The following is a 17,318-nucleotide window of genomic DNA, read 5'->3' on the forward strand; positions in this document are numbered from 1 at the left end:
ATGTTTTGGCTTTGGCTATTGCTGTCAAAGAAATGGCAGTAGCTACACGGAAAGCCCGGACTGCTTTGTGGTGTGCCCTCCAAATGACGTTACCTAAAACACCAAATGCCAATCCAGATGACCAAGTTGAAGTGGAAAGAGAACTGCAGGATCTAGTAACTAATGGAGACAAAAATTATCAAAACAGAAGCAGCTATTATAGTGGGGAAAAGAATGAAGTGGTGAAAACTCGTGTCGATTAGAGAACTGCTGACGAACTGAAAAAAAAGTCCAAAAAGCCATAAAGTAAATGATTCTATTACCCTTTAGTGATCACTAATTCAGATTAACTAAAAAGAAAGTATTAGGGGGATGAAAGCTAAAATACATAGTCTCCCCTGAAAAGTAATTATAAACAATGCAGCTTATGGTCAAGCATGCATTTGGTTAGGGAATACATATCTATATATTGAGACAAGTGATATAGCTTATTTAAAAATCTCACTAGCATAATTTAACAAGATCATTTTACCCCATGTTTTGGTGAATTGTTCTTGTCAAATCTTCCCAATCAGAGTGACTAAATCTTATTAGTCAGGAAATTTTAATCTAATGTTTGTTTTAGTTTCTGCAAGATGTTTGTTATTTATTATATTAGAGGTTGTGGCTTTCTTTGACATGACATGACTAGAAAGAAAAGTTAACCTCTATTTAGTGAAAGTGAGCAATAGATGCACCAAAGTGCAGTCTGAAAGCTTAAAATCAGTCTTAATCAAACAAATTACTTAACCTCCACTTACTGTTGTGGCATTAATAGAATTAATACTGTATACTGCAATTATCCTGTTATGTAAAAGGTTATCATAGTTTAGATTTAATGGTTATGTTCTTATTTATATCACCCTAATCTGGTTAGACCCTCTGTTTAAATAATTGAAGTTTCAGATAATGTGCAAAGGTCACAGACTTTGTATCATATATTAGAGACCTGGAGATATTAATCTAGTAATATTGAAGATAATTCATTGGAAAATACCAGTCATTATTATTGCAGATTTTCACATTTATGCAGAGAATAAGAGATACCCGGGAGTGATTAAAAGGCAATAATTTCATTTTGGTGCTTGGGTGATGTCAGATTGCAAGTAGGATTTATAAATAATCTGATTCCAGCGATGGAATTACAGCCTTGAGTTTACACTCTGTTAATATTTTTAATTAGACTTTGACTTTCTTGGAATACTTCAATTAGAGTTGAGATTTGCTTTGCCAACAGTGAGTGTTACAGCAATATGTGATAATATCTACATGGAATAATTAACAATTGTGACATAAGGTATACACTGGCAAGTACAAGGTAGTCATATTGTTAGGAATATTCATTTCCTAGACTTATGAGGTTTTGTTTTCTAAAATTCATCCCAATTTCTCTTTGTCTGTTGAAGCTACTAGCTTTTACTATGTTAGTTCCATGGCAGACAGCGGCCCTACACTAACTTACCAAAGTACGTTCTTCATATGTGAATCTAGGTGTAGTTTTAGCAGACCAGTTTATCATGAGGGCCATCACAGCAAAGTCTGATTTTGTTCCCATGTAATGTCCACATATACTTTCCGGAACGGGTCAATGGATAGCGATCAGGAGCAGGAACCCTTCCCTAGCCCAAGGGATATGGGGGTACCCCAAGTGCTGCTAAGGCTGGATCAGCTAATTTGGCATAGACCAGGAATGGAATCTGGAACTTTCTGGTCTGTATAGATTAGTGCTATGCTGGAAAGTGGCTTTAGCCATTAGGCCATTTAGCCATTTGGGGAAGCTATGAGTGGTTAATATTTCATATCACTGTTTGTTGATGCATTATTTATTTATACAGCAGTTTAAAAATCATTTCAGATAGTTTCAATTATTTTGTTGATGTTAGGCAGGTTTGCTTGTGCCTATGTAGTGAGAGGCTACATGATGGTATATGATGCAATTGAAAGCCCACAATTAATTGTGTTGGTATATGCTATAATAGAATAACAGATTCTGTACTAAACAAATACCTACAAAACATAATTATATGAATTAACCAGTAGCATTTTAATAATGCTAATCACAGAAAGCAATAGATAACATTCAGCAACAAAAAAAAATTCAAAGAAAAGGAAATAGGAATACAAAAAACAATCTAAATACAATGGTACAAAACTTTGTAAAATGAAGCATGCAAGGTACTACAAAGAGTCTATACCTTTCCAAACTCAAAATATTTTGTTACAAGAAATACTGCTTCATTAACAAAAGCCCGATAAGTACTATTTAATATGGAAATCACATTTTATTAAGGATATTTGCAGTGGATGTTGTACTAGCTACTGTATGTGTTGTATTTCTGTAGTAAAGCTGCAGAAATAATGTATTTTTCAACAGTCTAGATGTAATGATTTGGTGGAATTTTTTTTGTATTTGAAGTATATTGTTAGCATTTACTAAGTTTAGAGTGTACACTTATTTTTAATTAGTGCTAACATGCCACATTTAGTAAGAATATTAATTTACTCTTAATTGTTGCAGATGTTTTGTTGAATGTAGTTATCTGAGGCAACTTGGTTTATAATGTGTACAATCTATAAATGTTAATGGCTTATTTTCCATATTGTAGATCTCTGGTACTGTTTAAAGTTTTTGTATTGAAACAGTGAGCTGTTCTGCAATTCTAGTTTGAAATCTGGAGGGTTTAAGTCTGATAAATGTGCCCACAGTCCAGTCTAGTCATGTCAAGTTTGATATTATGTCGGTAGCAGATACAATAGTAGATGTTAAATAATCTTAGCAGAACACTTAATTCTTGTAACTGAAATGAATTGCTTCAAATTTGACAGTATTGTACTTAGTGCTGTATTGTTTGGCAACCTAAATTGTCATTCATTCTCAAATTCAATGATTGAATATGTTTGTAAATATCTTAAAATCATTTAGATACTTTAAATGATTTTGAGACATTAAGTCTGAGATTACTATCAAGATGTCAGCAACTCAGAGACTCAAATTTGAGATATCTCCAGAATTTAATTGGCCATACCCATCATAATTGTCATTTAGAAATACTATATGTTTATATGATTTACAGTGGATGTCATTAAATTAATAATTTCTTCCAATTTCTCAAAGGAATTTAATAAATTTCAAAAAAATATGAAATATCTTAAAGGGTTGAACAATTTCTCAAAATCAATTTCAAATATATTGTTTAATAGTGCATCTTGAGGTTATCCAGAAGGCATTTGATGCAGTCTTCAATTATATTTAAGCTAGGTCAAGATATGTCAAAAATAAATGTGATATATCAGATATCTTTAAATGATAATTTGTGTTGTACGATTACCTTCAGGAACTAGAATTCTTTGACATTTGAGTTTATGAATTGAATGCTAGTTTAGATTAATGAATGAAAGAAACATATCTTTGTCATATGCTTGATAAATTGATCAGGAATACAGTATGAGAAACCTCCTAGATGTTAAAATGTTTTATGTGATCAATGAAATACTTGGTAATGTAATACACAACGGCTGAAATTATCTCATGAGGAGTCAACAGAAGGTTGTGCATTTAAAAAACGTGTAGTAACTACTTGAAACAATGTCATTTATAAATGAGAAGTTAGCCCAAGTTCCAAAATTAATATTTAAGAAGTTGACTTTGTATCAAAGAAAATGTGAAATTTTTGATTTTCCTAAGTTAAAAGTTGATATATTTTACTGAACTGTATAAGTTACTGAGAATATGACATTAAATAAAATATTGATCTAATTTCTTTTATTAATCTTGATTTTAAAAATGTACAATAGTAGAATATTTAACTCACGGATTAAATCAGCTGGTATTTAAAATGTGATGATGGGAGATTTATAATTAACAAAATGGAAAGTCTTTAGCTAAACAAAAATAAGTTTAAGTCTAGTTTTAGCACAGAAGTACCATTGAGACTAAAAGAATCAAAAACCCAATAAATTAATTATTGGTTCAGTTTCAACAAATATACTGAGAATCATTCTAATACCATTAGGGGAAGTCCCTGATGAAACCTCTAAAGCACTCAACACATTTTTGGGAGAATGTACCTTAACAAACCTCAGTGCAAGAAGCAACTTACCCATCACCAACTTTTAAGCCAACCTTCAATTAATTTTCACTTGTCACGTTTTACTGTTTTTTAAAAATCTATTATGCCCACTAATTTTCAATGGCTACAGTATTGGCCTTTTATTACTCAAGGTTTCTTCTCACCAGTCAATTTATAGGGGTTTTACAGGATTTGTCAATTTTAGTCAGAATTTTCTGTATAGTTTTTAGAGTAGCCATTTAAATTACCACTTGGGGCAACTAGATTACATTTCAGAGGCTTTGTTCATTAAAATAGGTATACATGTTAGTTACTGTGCCTTTGTCAGATACAGTTTAAACAATTCATTGTCTGTTGGATTCTACAAATTAATTCTACTCTATGGCCATTGGCTGGCATTAAAGCCCAGTTTTTGATTTCATATGTGCCAAAAACAGCCTTCACTGCATCCATTTATTATACAAATTCTTCTCAACAAAGATTAGATAAGGCAAGACACTATGTGTAAGGGATTCCAGGTGATTGAGCACGTGTTGTATACCTAAGATATCTATCGTATTTCAATGGATTAGTACCAATCATATTTGGTAAAGTTCTTAGGACAAGTCAGTCTGATTCCACAAACTGACTTGGATGTCTGGCAGTTGTCAGAACATAAAGAACTGTCAATTCATATTTACAGGATTCAATTCACTATTTTCCCTTGGACCTTAAAAAGCATTTGCTTAAACTTTCTCAAATAGTATATTTGAAAAATTATTGAGGTAACATTGGAAAGTTTCAAGTACGAATAAAGTCTATAGTTGATTCTTAAGCACTGTCTAGGTCACCCAGTGTCTAGTTTTTTTTCCCAATGGTAGATTTTTCTGACATACTAATTCTTCCTACCCAACAGTAACCACATAAGAAACTGGCTTTTTCTGCCTCCTTTCAGTCATCTAATGAGTTTTTAAATACAGCCTCCCACCACAACCACCATCGCAGTCCAAGTTGACCACACACACACACACACACACTCTGCCTTTAGATGGTGGAAATTTGTGAGAAATTGCACCAAGATCTGATGGTTAATATATCAATTTAGTAAGTAAATCTGAATAATAGAAGATTTTGGTCCTCAACATGCCCCACTGCAAGACTTTGGGTCCCAACACCTGTTATTAGCTCTCAGTATTTCAAGCATTTGGGGTTTCGTTGCTATCATGGCTTTTGAATTTGTATTTATTTCAAGTTGAATTCCACAAGGTCAACTTAGAATCGCGTTACCCATGTATGTCCGCCTCATGGATCTACATTGAGGATTATCAAGCTGTGTAATTCATGCTTTAAGAGTGCATTTTAATCTCTTGTTGATTGATTCTTTGTTTTCTAACATTGTACAATTGTTAACTTAGTGTGTCTTATTGCTTCTGTGTAGTATCTTAATAAATGTATTAATTTTTGATTGAATGTAAATGGTCTAACAATATGGTATTTACTGCCTTGTGAAGCAGACAGGAGGAATGATATCCAAAGTAATTTTTACTCCTGTGGTCCACTAGCCACTTAGTCAAAGTCACAGGTTTCAGTTCATCGTATATTCAGTCTACTTAATGGAAGCTATCAATCTACAATGATCACAAGCTAAAAAATATCAGAAAAAGCCCAAACTGCAATTCCCTTTAAAAATACTATAACCCAAGCCATGGGTTTTGTATTACAGCAAAAGGGCGTGTTTTCTGATTTCTCCTGGAAGGTAACGTGAATAGATAGTTCAATAGATTTCAGTTGAAAATTGCTCTCTTGAAAGGAACAGCTTTCAGTGTCTTCAACATTTATAAATTGTATCTTCATTCGCGTAACAAGTACTGTATTTACAGGGTGACAAATTTGCTTTTATGAATTACAATGAAAAATACTTTATTTTCTCAAGCATACAATTAAAGTGAATAGTTCACTTAAGTTCAATAGATGTTTTCAATTTTAGTGCTAGAAAGTACACCATTCCTGAAAAAAAGCAAAATAAAAGTGATCTAATTTCACTCAAAAACAGTTAAAGCTATCCAAAAATGGTTTAAAAAAAGCCTTGAAAAGGGAAGCAATGTTATGTCTCCACAAAATCCTTTATTCTTCAGTTACATTTCGTCAAATCAACAAAAATCTTCCTTCACTGAAGGGGTTCCGCTGTAGCGTTTGTGTTTCAACTCCTAGTTTCCTCCGTGTAAGCTATTTTCATTTAAGTGTTACTACAAACTGAAACACATTAAGAATTTGAAATACCTAATTAGACAGCCTATGATGCACAAAAGAACTATCAACAATTTTTTACATGACCTTGAACTTTCAATTTTGACAATACATTGCAAAGATTTGGCATTTGATGAAAGAGTTTTCAAATGTAGCTAGACCCACCTCCACCTCCCCAAAAATAGTCATTTGTGTTGCACAGTTCATATTACTTGTGGATGTAAACTTTGTGCCTCTGAACATCTTCACGCTGCAGTCTATGATTTTTTTTCCAAATGACTTATCGCTTTCGTTCTCCTTTCTGTGTTCTTTTCTTCTCCTTTTCTTTTCTTTCCTGTTTTGCAAGCTTGTCTTTCTCTCGCTGTAATTTATCTTGCTCCTTCTTCTTTTGTGCATCTCCCCGAGCCTTCTCCCTTTCTGCTTTTTTTGCAACAAGAACAGACTCAACGTTTGTGTTTTTGATAAGAGCTGAAGTTAAATTAAGGAATTATTCCAACTAACTGGCATTCGAGTAACTATCACAATAATTTCTCTCCATGATTAAAAGTTACTATTTTCTACATAAATTATCTTGCGATGAGAAGAACTGAAAGAAACAAAAATAGGAGCTGAGAAAAGGGCATAAAATCATAACTTGCCCTCTTGCATCTGCATAGTTTTTTTATAAATATACTTGGGGCACACATAATTTAACCTGGCACCTACACCACTGTGAAATTTACTGTCTGAGTAATGTCGGGTTGCATGTGAATGGTAATGGAAAGGCATGCAGCACCCAATTTGCCCATTGTGAAGGTGACAGTCCTACCAGAACACCCTATTTTTAGTAATGTTCATATAATAGCTTAGATAATGCAAGGCCTGAATCGTGGTTTGTGATACTAAACTGCTTCAGAGGACTGTGTACTGAATTAAGAGTTTTAGTTCCACAACTGGCATACTAAACAGCAAATCTGCCATTCATGTTGGAGGCCAGCAAGAATCCTGGGGCCCTAACAGGAGGGAGGTTTACCTGAGGTAATGTCATGCCATGTCAAGAAACAACTACAGCCATGCAATGTATAACAGTTTGTACATATGAAGAACTCATAAGGACAGTCCACTCCCCTGCTCTTTTTTCCTGCTCCAAGTATTTATCCAATTCCCTTCTAAAGGCTTCTATTCAATCTGTATCCACTACCATCAGGCAGTACGTTCCAAACCCTAACCACTCATTTTGTGAAAGTTTTTTTTTGACAGAGAAACAGAATTAACATTTCAGATCAGTGAAGGTCACAGACCTGAAATGTTAACTCTGTTTCTCCACAGTTGCTGCCAGACCTGCTGAGTATTTCCAGCACTTTCTGTTTTTATTTCAGATTTCCAGCATCCACAGTATTTTGCTTTTGATTTAGTTAAAAAAAATGTTTTAAGACGAAAGCATACATAAAGGAACTTCCTGGCTTTTGTACTTTACGCCTCCTTTTATAATGCCTAGGATTGCATGTGCTTTATTAACTTCTATTAACCTGCCCTGCCACCTTCAGAGATTTGTGCACAAACAGCCCCAGTTCTCTCTTCATGCCCCCCCTCCCCCTTAAATTTGTACCATTTAGCTGGTATTGTCTCTCCTCATTCTTCCTACCAAAATAGATCATCTTACACTTTTTTGCTTTGAAATTCATCGGTCATGCGTTTGCCCATTCCACCAGCCTATGTCCTCTCAAAGTCTATTACTATTTTCCTCACTGGTTACAATACTTCTAAGTTTTGTGTCAGCTGCAAATTTTGAAATTGTGCCCTGTACCCCCAAGACCAAATCACTGGTTGGCATCCTTCCATCTATGAAAGATAACGCACACACAGCAAACAATCCATTTAGGTGGGATGTCCAAGTCATTAACGGAAATGAAGAACAGCAGTGGTCCTCATACTGAACCCTGGGGAATACCACTGTATACCCTTCCCTGCAGTCTGAAAAACAACCATAGCCAATTTTGTATACATGCTCCTACTGCTCCTATTTATCCCATGGGTTAACAAGCTTAATAAGTGGTACTTAATCAAACACCTTTTGAAAGTACACATCAACTGCACTAACCTGTTACCTCATCATAAAACTAGTTAGTCAAATAGTTTGCCCATAACAAATATGTGCTGGCTCACCAATTGGCTGTTAATTTTCTCCTGGATTATTGTTTCTAAAGCTTTTCCCGCCACTGACATTAAACTGATTGCCTGTCATTGCCAGGCTTATCCTCCCCTTTTTTGAGCAAGGATATAACATTTGCAATCCACCAGTCCTCTGCCACGCTCCTGTATCTAAGGAGGATTGTGGCCAGCACCTCTGCAATTTCTACCTTTACTTCCCTCATCAACCTAGGATGCATCTCATCTCATAGTATTTTATTTTGAAACGTGATAATGGGGTCTGCCATTGGGTCACTGAGGTCCAGCTTCTTCCTCTTCTCAATCACATCTGGACCGGGTAATAAGTACTGCAAGTCTTTCTATTACTTCTTTATCCATTTTTACCTCAATCAGTAGCCCAACATGCTCTTTTACCGTAGTTTTGACAAAGTCTTCCTAGGTAAACACCAATGCAAAGTACTCATTTTAGTACCTCAGCCACATCTTTTGCCTGCACTAATTGATATTCATTTTGATCTCTAATCATCCCCCAGTTCTCCTTGTGAAGCCATTAATTGTAATATTCCTCGAAAAGACCTTTGGATTCCCTTTTAGGTTAGCCACCAATCTGTTCTCGAACTGTCTCTTTGTCCCTTTTACTTCCTTCTTCACTTCTCTATACTTTCTATATTCAGCCTGACACTCGCTTGTATTATCAGAGTCATTTACGGCACAGGAGGAGGCTATTCAGCCCATCAGGTCCATGCCAGCTCTCCACGGAGCTATTCAGTCAATCCCACTCCCCCGCTCAACTCTGTAGCCCTACAAGTCTATTTCTTTCAAGTGGCCATCCAATTTCCTTTGGAAGTCATTGACAGTCTCCGCTTCCACCACCCTTGTGGGCAGTGAGTTCGTCATTACCGCCTGCTGCGCAAAAAAGTTCTTCCTCATATTCCCCCTGTATCCCTTGCCCAAAACCTTCAATCTGTGTCCCCTAGTCCCTGAACCATTAGTTAATAGGAAGTTTTTCCTTGTCTAACTTATCTAAGCCTATCATAATCCTGTCAAACTAACATCTGATAAGCACTCCCTTTTTTTATGCTTCTCCTACTCTCTAACTCCTTTGGTAATCAAGGAACTCTGACTTTGATTACCCTCTCTTTCCCTCTTGTGGGAATGTGCCTAGACTGTACCCAAATCTTCTCTGTAAAGGCCACCCATTACTTCATTACATTTCTTCCTGCCAGTTTTTGACTAAAGTTTACCTGGGCCAGACTCACTTAAATTAACTGGAGACGGGCTAAATATTTTCATTCTAGATTGCTCCTTGTCGTTCTCCATAATTAATCTATTTCTGATAGGTGAATAGGAGAATTTTCTTGACCATCAGAAATCCCCCCTCTGCCTTTAACACAATCACTGCCCCACTCAATATTGGGGTAAAGTCTACCATTATCACTATGCTATAGCTCAGGCACCCCAGTAATTTCTTTGCAAATCTGCTCCTCTATCTCTTTCCTACTATTTGGTGGCCTATAAAATACACCAAGTGGCATTGTTTATTTTTCTGCAGCAGTTCAACAAAGAAAGTGGGATGCAAAACATCTCCAGCTTTTTCTAATTAAATAGTCTTTTTAAGTTGTTATGAAAGTGCTTCCATTTTTTAACATTTTTTGTGAGTAGAGGACTGAAATGATTCCATAGATGCTGGACTTTTTTTTTAAAAAGGGTCGCTGAAGGACTCTAAAAATATTTGCTGGATATCACGTCTTCAGCTAAGTAAACAAGTGTCCTCTGACTATGGGAATTGTAAAATGAAAAGAAGTGACATGTCAAGATTTACGGTGCTCAAGTGGGTTTCATTTTTGAATATTGTTTTGAGTCAGTTGGGTTTGTAGCCTGCTTTTCTCCAGCTCTCTGAAAAACCTGAAAAAAAAATAAACTGTGAGATAGTTGTAACGTCTGATGACACGTTTCTCCTGAGAAGCTTTGGGAAGACTTCCTTTCGACATCCTCTGATGACCGGCACAGATACAATGGACCGAAGGGCCTGTTTCTGTGCTGTATAACTCTATGATTGAACTGCTTCTGAAACGATCCCAGTGATTCATCTACATGTACTCGGACGCCAGACTATATGCCATCTCGAACATAATGTACCTTATCATTTTTCTTCAAGAATTAAAAAGTACTTTTGTCCAAAGCATCTTTATTTTTCCTTTAACCAGTGTGTGTGTGTTGGGTATTTAGAAGGGAATATAGTTTCAAATTGTGTGTTGAAGCTTTGCATCTTTATTGACTAAGTCTGGTTTTATAATAAATTAATACTTTTGTTTTTTATTAAAGAAAGGGTGCAGAGGAGATTTACTAGGATGTTGCCTGGTATGGAGGGAAGGTCTTACGAGGAAAGGCTGAGGGACTTGAGGTTGTTTTCGTTAGAGAGAAGGAGGAGGAGAGGTGACTTAATAGAGACATATAAGATAATCAGAGGGTTGGATAGGGTGGATAGTGAGAGTCTTTTTCCTCGGATGGTGATGGCAAACACGAGGGGACATAGCTTTAAGTTGAGGGGTGATAGATATAGGACAGATGTCAGAGGTAGTTTCTTTACTCAGAGAGTAGTAGGGGCGTGGAACGCCCTGCCTGCAACAGTAGTAGACTTGCCAACTTTAAGGGCATTTAAGTGGTCATTGGATAGACAAATGGATGAAAATGGAATAGTGTAGGTCAGATGGTTTCACAGGTCGGCGCAACATCGAGGGCCGAAGGGCCTGTACTGTGCTGTAATGTTCTTAACCTGGTTGGTGGATTTTCTTCTGAAACTAAAACAGAAACAGTATATAATTGGCCACATTGGTAACTGGGTACACATTTAAATATATGTTGTTGGTTTGTGGAGAAGTAGAACAAGAGAAAGACAGTGCACTCCTCCCACCTTGGTCATAACAAAGTTTAAAGAAACTAGAATGGCTCAAGATTAGTCTATACAGTGCATTAATTGTATAGATCTGACCTTTAAAAATGCAAATGAAATACAGATCTTTGCTTCCTGACTTCAATTTTTTTAAACAAATTCACTAACATACTTATCCATGAAAGTTGCCTCCCGTAAGATCAGAGAATAAATCTCGGGTCTATTAGACTATTACTAATGAGAGAAATAAACAAGATGTATTAAAATTTTGGCCTATCACAGCAACAAGAAAAATGACTGAAAGCTTAGGCCACTTCATTGACCATAGTTACTGGAGCGTGTTGTGAATTCAGAACATGCTGAGGAGCTCGTATGATAAATCTCAAAACCTGTTCCAGCTTTGAAATACCAAGAGCTTTTATGACTAAACAGATTTTAAAGGTGAATTTACTCAATCTGATAATTATAAACCTTTTAAAAATGGCTGTTTAACAAATGCAGACAATGCCAAAATTGTTGCCCCCACACAAATGTTTCATAGCTGTGCAATTAATTTTAACCCAAAGATATAATTAATAGACCAAATAATATTAGACACTGCATAGTTTTGACATGATACAGCAACAACTTGTTTGCACATAAAGAATATGACCGAATTAACTTCAGCTGTAAATGGAAGACCATTTGTATACCAAAATAAATGCATTGGAAAAAGGATACATTTATCATTATCAAAGTTAAATAATCCACGTGCTCCACGAGCTTCTTCATCTTCAGTGCTCAAGTTAAAGAAACTAAAAGTTTAAACTGTGAGTAACAAATATCAACAGATGATTAGCGATTGGTTGATTGTGTTGATTCGATCGCACGGCTGTTTCAGATATGATATAACTATCAAACTGCATTTGGACTAATAGCAAGTTTCATTTAATGGATCCATCCTTTTTCTCTCACAGACCCCAAAAATGTAAGATTTTTTTCCCTCCTCCACTTCTCACATTTGCAGTTTTTTTTTGAAAAGCAGGAATTGGCATTGCACACTCTAATCATTCCCAACATGAAAGCAACCTCAAGAAGATCATTGCAAAAAGAAAATAAATGGTCCAGGCAAGGTAGCTAAATGAAATAACCTGCAGTCCTTTCACCTTTGGGAATGGGTTAAAATCAAATGTAGTCTAACAATGAAATGTTCCATGTGATGTTAGTTTTCAGTATCAATCCAAGTCCAAATGGATTTAAGCCAACAGAAATTTACACAGAATTTGGCACAAACTGACAATTTCCACTCAGATACAAGCATGGATGGCGCATGAAACATATGCATCACCCTTGGTAACTGTTCTTACAATGGACATGAAAGCCAGTATTTATTGCCCATCCCAACTGACCTTAGGGTATTAAAAGTCAACCATGGGACTGGAGTTATAATATGGAAATTTTTACTTAGCTGATTCACAGGGGAAGACAGTCAGGGGCCTCATGGGGTGGTGGAGGGGGCGGGGAGAGAAAGAGAGGAGTTTGCTGGATTGGAGGCATCATGGTGGAGACTTCTCAGGCAGGGATCTGGATCCAGGAGGTAGGTGTGAAAGACCTCACCTCCATGAAGTTGCTGGGTTCCCTGATGCTCAGAAAACCCAGTCATCCAGCACTAAAGTTGAAAAGCTGAATGACAAGAAGGCTCAGAGCCTCATTATTTTAAAGTACCATCCCACCTCCTTGGTGTCCATTGTATATTAATTGTATGCAGGTGGTGCGCTAGACAGACTGAAACTGTGGTTATTGGGTAGGGGTCTGACTGGGGTTATTGAAAGGACACTGAGAGGTCTTGTTTGAAAACAAGTATTACTGAAAGCCACCTGTCTTCAGATAAATACCCAGCAGGGACTTTTTGACTTGGGGGGGGGGGGGGGGGGGGGGGAGGAGATGTTTACGGAGAAGTGACAGGTCAAGATGTATAGGGGTCAGGAGGCTTGACTCTTGAGATATTGTTTTTGGTTTCACTTTGGGCAATGTGTTGGGGTGTGAACTGTTTTGAAGGCAGTTGGAGAAAACCAGCCAAGAGAGCAGTCACCATCAGCATCCTCTTCCATCTCTGAGAACTTCCTGAGAATCAAGTTTCAGAAATAGAGAAACCGATGTGCATTTCTCCTGAAAATCCTGCCATAAACCCCTGTTGTCACATTTCTCCTGGACAGCCTGCCAAACTGATCTTCAATGTCACCTGAAAAGAACTGTTCTAGAGAGATCCCAGTGACAACCGTCTACATGTATTTGGGACACCAAACTAAAAAGGAACAACTGATATCTTTCCATATCTTCTTTTTTCTTAAAGAATTAGGAAGTATTTGGCCAAAGTATTTTTTATCTTTTTCTTTTAAAACAGAGCTCTAAAGAGAAAATCTCTATTTTGGGGGAGGGGGGGGGGGGGGGGTTGACAGTGAGTGAGTGAGAGAGGGGCCAAGGTAAAAGGGAACTTTCATATTTCACTCTGTGTGCTGATGCTTTGCTTCATTACTGGTTATGTCTTGTTTTATAATAAACTGATAATTTTGTTATTTATTAAAGAAACCTGGTCAGTGTATTTTATTCTGGGATAAAGAGTAGAGTCTATGATTGACCATATCAGTAACTGGGTAAACATTTAAAATATACGTTGTGACCTGTGAAGAGGAGGAACGAGAAAAATGACAGTGCATTCCTCCTACCTCGGTCGGAAGATATATTTGCAGTTTCTGTGCGAGATCACCCAATGCAGACGATGTGCAATTATAATTGGGGTAATACTAATTGAAAAGTGGAAAAGGCAAAAACAGGTTTCCTGTGCATTCAAGTAAAGTTTACATTACTGGAATCGATTTGTCAGTTGCTACGACCTTTCTGGAGAAGGAGGTCTTATTCCTCAGTGATTGGAGAAACTTAACCAAGGTTAAGCCAATAGCATTGGCAGCAAAATTGGGGTTAGAGTTAAAACCAGGAGCTAAGAAAGCAGACATAATTGAAGTAATACCACAGCATTTGAAATGGGAAAAAAAGGCAATCCAGATGGTAGTTCAGTTGAATTAGCTAGGATTCAGTGGCAATTGGAAAGGAAAAAAACTTGAGCTTGAACGGGAAAAAGAAATAAAAAAACTTAAACTACAATTTCAAAGGGAGCAAGTACAGCAGCAGGAGAAAGGGTAGAGGACAGAGAAAGGGAATACCAAATTAGAAGGCTGGAACTAGAGAAAAAAAAAGGATGCCCTTGACCCCAATGAAAATTCAGGTGGAGAAAGACCTGTCTCCAGCCCAGGACCCAGTGGAGAGCTGTTTAAATTTGTACAAGCCGTCCTGAAATTTGAGAAAAGGGGCGTAGAGGCATTTTTCATTTCTTTTGAAAAGATAGCGAGACAGATGAAGTGGCCAAAAGAAAGCTGGACACTACTTAGGCAAAGCAGCTTGATGGGCAGAGCTCATGAAGTTTATGCCATGCTTTCTGAGGAGGCTTCTGCAGATTATGAGGTGGCAAAAAAGGCTATTCTCGCTGCTTATGAGTTGGTCCCTGAAGCATACAGGCAGAAGTTTCAGAACTTCTGGAGACAGCCTGGGCAGACGTATAGAATTTGAGAGCGTAAAGCAAATTAATTTTGATCATTGGATGAGGGCACTAAAGGTAGAGGCCAAATATCATGGGCGGTGTTTGCTGACAATGCCAACACTAGGTGGCGCTGCAGTGGCACATGCGCAAATGCAGCATCTGCCACTATAACGTCACAGTCTGCGACTTCAGGCTGCTGCCAGGACTAAAGATGGCGCTACTCAAATAATTACACGAAGGCAATCTAACCTAAACACATGGCAGCACACAATGGCGGGAGGGAGAAAGCGAGCGAGCGGGCCGGGGACGCGAGGGGGGGCGTGGGAGCGGAGCAGAGTGGGCTGGGACGGGGGGGGGGGGGGGGGGGGGGAGGAGGAGAAGAGGAGCAGGCTGGGGCGCAGTGGGGGGGGGGGGGGGGAGGGAGAGCAGAGCGGAGCGGGACGGGGTGGGGGAGCAGAGCGGAGGGGCCAAAAGAGCAGAGCAGCTGGAGAGAGCAGCGAGGGGGGGAGCAGAGCGACCGAAAGTGCAGAGCAGCCGGAGAGAGCAGCGAGGAGGGGAGTGGAGCGGCCGAAAGAGCAGAGCATCCGGAGACAGCAGCGAGGGGGGGGGGGGGGGAGCGGAGCCGCTGGAGAGAGCGAGGGAGGGGCGGGGAGCGGAGCAGCCGGCAAGAGCAGTTGTGGGGGAGCAGAGCTTGACACATGGGTGAATATGTTAGCGTTGCATTGCTGTATGCATAAAGCGCATGCAGAGGCTGACCAGGCACGTTGCCCGAAGATGCACACGTCACGCGATGACGTCATCGGAGCATACGTTAACCAGTCCTGGCAAGTCGGAACACAGTACACATGCAGAGAGCAGGAGCACGTCTGCGCAAGTGCACACCTTGGTGCAGCCTGATGACATCAGTGGCCAGCTGCGTTGTCAGGAATCACTGACTATCATAACCTTTGGGAATTAATTCTCCTCGAAGAAGTTAAAAATTCATTTCCTCCATTTGTAAGAAAGCATGTAGAGAACCAGAAAATTTCAACAGCCAGACTGGCAGCGGAAATCGATGATTATGAGCTTGTTTATAAGCCCAAACCCTTTGTCCATCACCCTCACAAATCCGAGGACTGAAGGTGGGAAGCTGAAAGGAAGGCAAGTAGCCAGGGACAAGGGACAGCTGGGAATGCCCTTGGATCTCCTCCTCAGGCCAGAAAGGAAGGTGCTGAGGATGGAAAGGAGGTCTGAAAGCCTAAGCGTTATCATTGCCACAAGGTGGGACAGCTTCATGCAGAATGCTGCAAGTCGCACAGTAAACCCATGGGACTTACTGGGATACACAAAGCCAATGTGGAAAAAGGGGCCCTGACCGGGAGTAAGACAGATCAGATTGTAGCTCTGACTGCATCCAAGTACAAAAAGCGCCGTTAGTGCGGGGGATGTGAAGATACCGGAGAGTTATAGGGAATTGTCAAAGGGATAAGTAGCTCCTTATCCTTCATAGTTATATTTAGGGATACAGGAGCCACTCAAGCTCTTTTGCTGGGGAAAGACACAACTTTTCCACCAAAGAGCTCACTGAATGCCAAGGTTTTTGTGAATGGTATTGGCAGGGAATATATACCCATACCTTTGTATCAGCTGTACCTAGAGCGTGACCTAATATCTGGAACGGTAACTGAAGGAGTTGTCCATAGTTTGCCTGTAGATGGAGTTGACCTACTCCTGGGGAATGATTAGGGTGTTGTTAGACTGTGTAGGACCTTGACCGAAAACAAAAGCAGGACACCAATATATACTCACTATCATGGATATGGCTACTCAGTTACCAGAGACCATTCCCTTGAGAATAATTTCTGTTAAGGTACTGGTTGAGAAGTTAACCCAGTTCTTGACGAGATATGGATTACCGATTGAGATTCAGTCGAATCAAGGTTCCAATTTTATGCCTAAAATTTTTCAGCAAGTTATGGGTAATATGGCTGTAACACAGTTAAAAGTCTTCAGCATATCACCCACAGACACAAGGGGCTTTAGAAAGGTACCTTCAGACCCTCAAAACGATAATCAGGGCATACTGTCATGAATAAAAGCAAAATACTGCGGATGCTGGAAATCTGAAATAAAAACAAGAAATGCTGGAACCACTCAGCAGGTCTGGCAGCATCTGTGGAAAGAGAAGCAGAATTAACGTTTCGGGTCAGTGACCCTTCATCAGAACCTGTCATGAATATCCCCATAATTGGGATAAAGGGCTAGAATTTATTTTGTTTGCCGCTAGGGATTTACTTAATGAGTCTACTGGTTGTAGTCCTTTTGAGTTAGTTTATGGACATGAGATAAGAGGTCTTCTAAAACTAATTAAAGAAATGTTTTTAAGGGCGGCACAGTGGCGCAGTGGTTAGCACCGCAGCCTCACAGC

The 17,318-nt window shown here is 38.6% G+C and overlaps 2 protein-coding genes across 4 annotated transcripts in view; one reads left to right on the plus strand and one right to left on the minus strand.

Moving 5' to 3' along the window:
• The window catches only part of moto (minamoto), an 89,944-nt gene extending 84,444 nt beyond the window's left edge, over positions 1-5,500 (plus strand). For all 3 annotated transcript variants that reach the window (XM_068013248.1, XM_068013249.1, XM_068013250.1), the window contains one exon: positions 1-5,500. In XM_068013248.1, coding sequence (XP_067869349.1) covers positions 1-242 — 242 coding nt within the window. In that variant the 3' untranslated portion in view covers positions 243-5,500.
• ccdc43 (coiled-coil domain containing 43) overlaps positions 2,080-17,318 on the minus strand; it is a 25,872-nt gene continuing 10,633 nt past the window's right edge. Inside the window, exons 4-5 of the mRNA XM_068013254.1 lie at positions 12,058-12,113; positions 2,080-6,782 (exon numbers count right to left, since the gene is read on the minus strand). Coding sequence (XP_067869355.1) covers positions 6,595-6,782; positions 12,058-12,113 — 244 coding nt within the window. The 3' untranslated portion in view covers positions 2,080-6,594. The remainder of the gene's footprint in view (positions 6,783-12,057; positions 12,114-17,318) is intronic.

The sequence above is a fragment of the Heterodontus francisci genome, chromosome 33 (genome assembly GCF_036365525.1).
Source record: "Heterodontus francisci isolate sHetFra1 chromosome 33, sHetFra1.hap1, whole genome shotgun sequence".
In the NCBI taxonomy this organism is placed as follows: Eukaryota; Metazoa; Chordata; class Chondrichthyes; order Heterodontiformes; family Heterodontidae; genus Heterodontus; species Heterodontus francisci.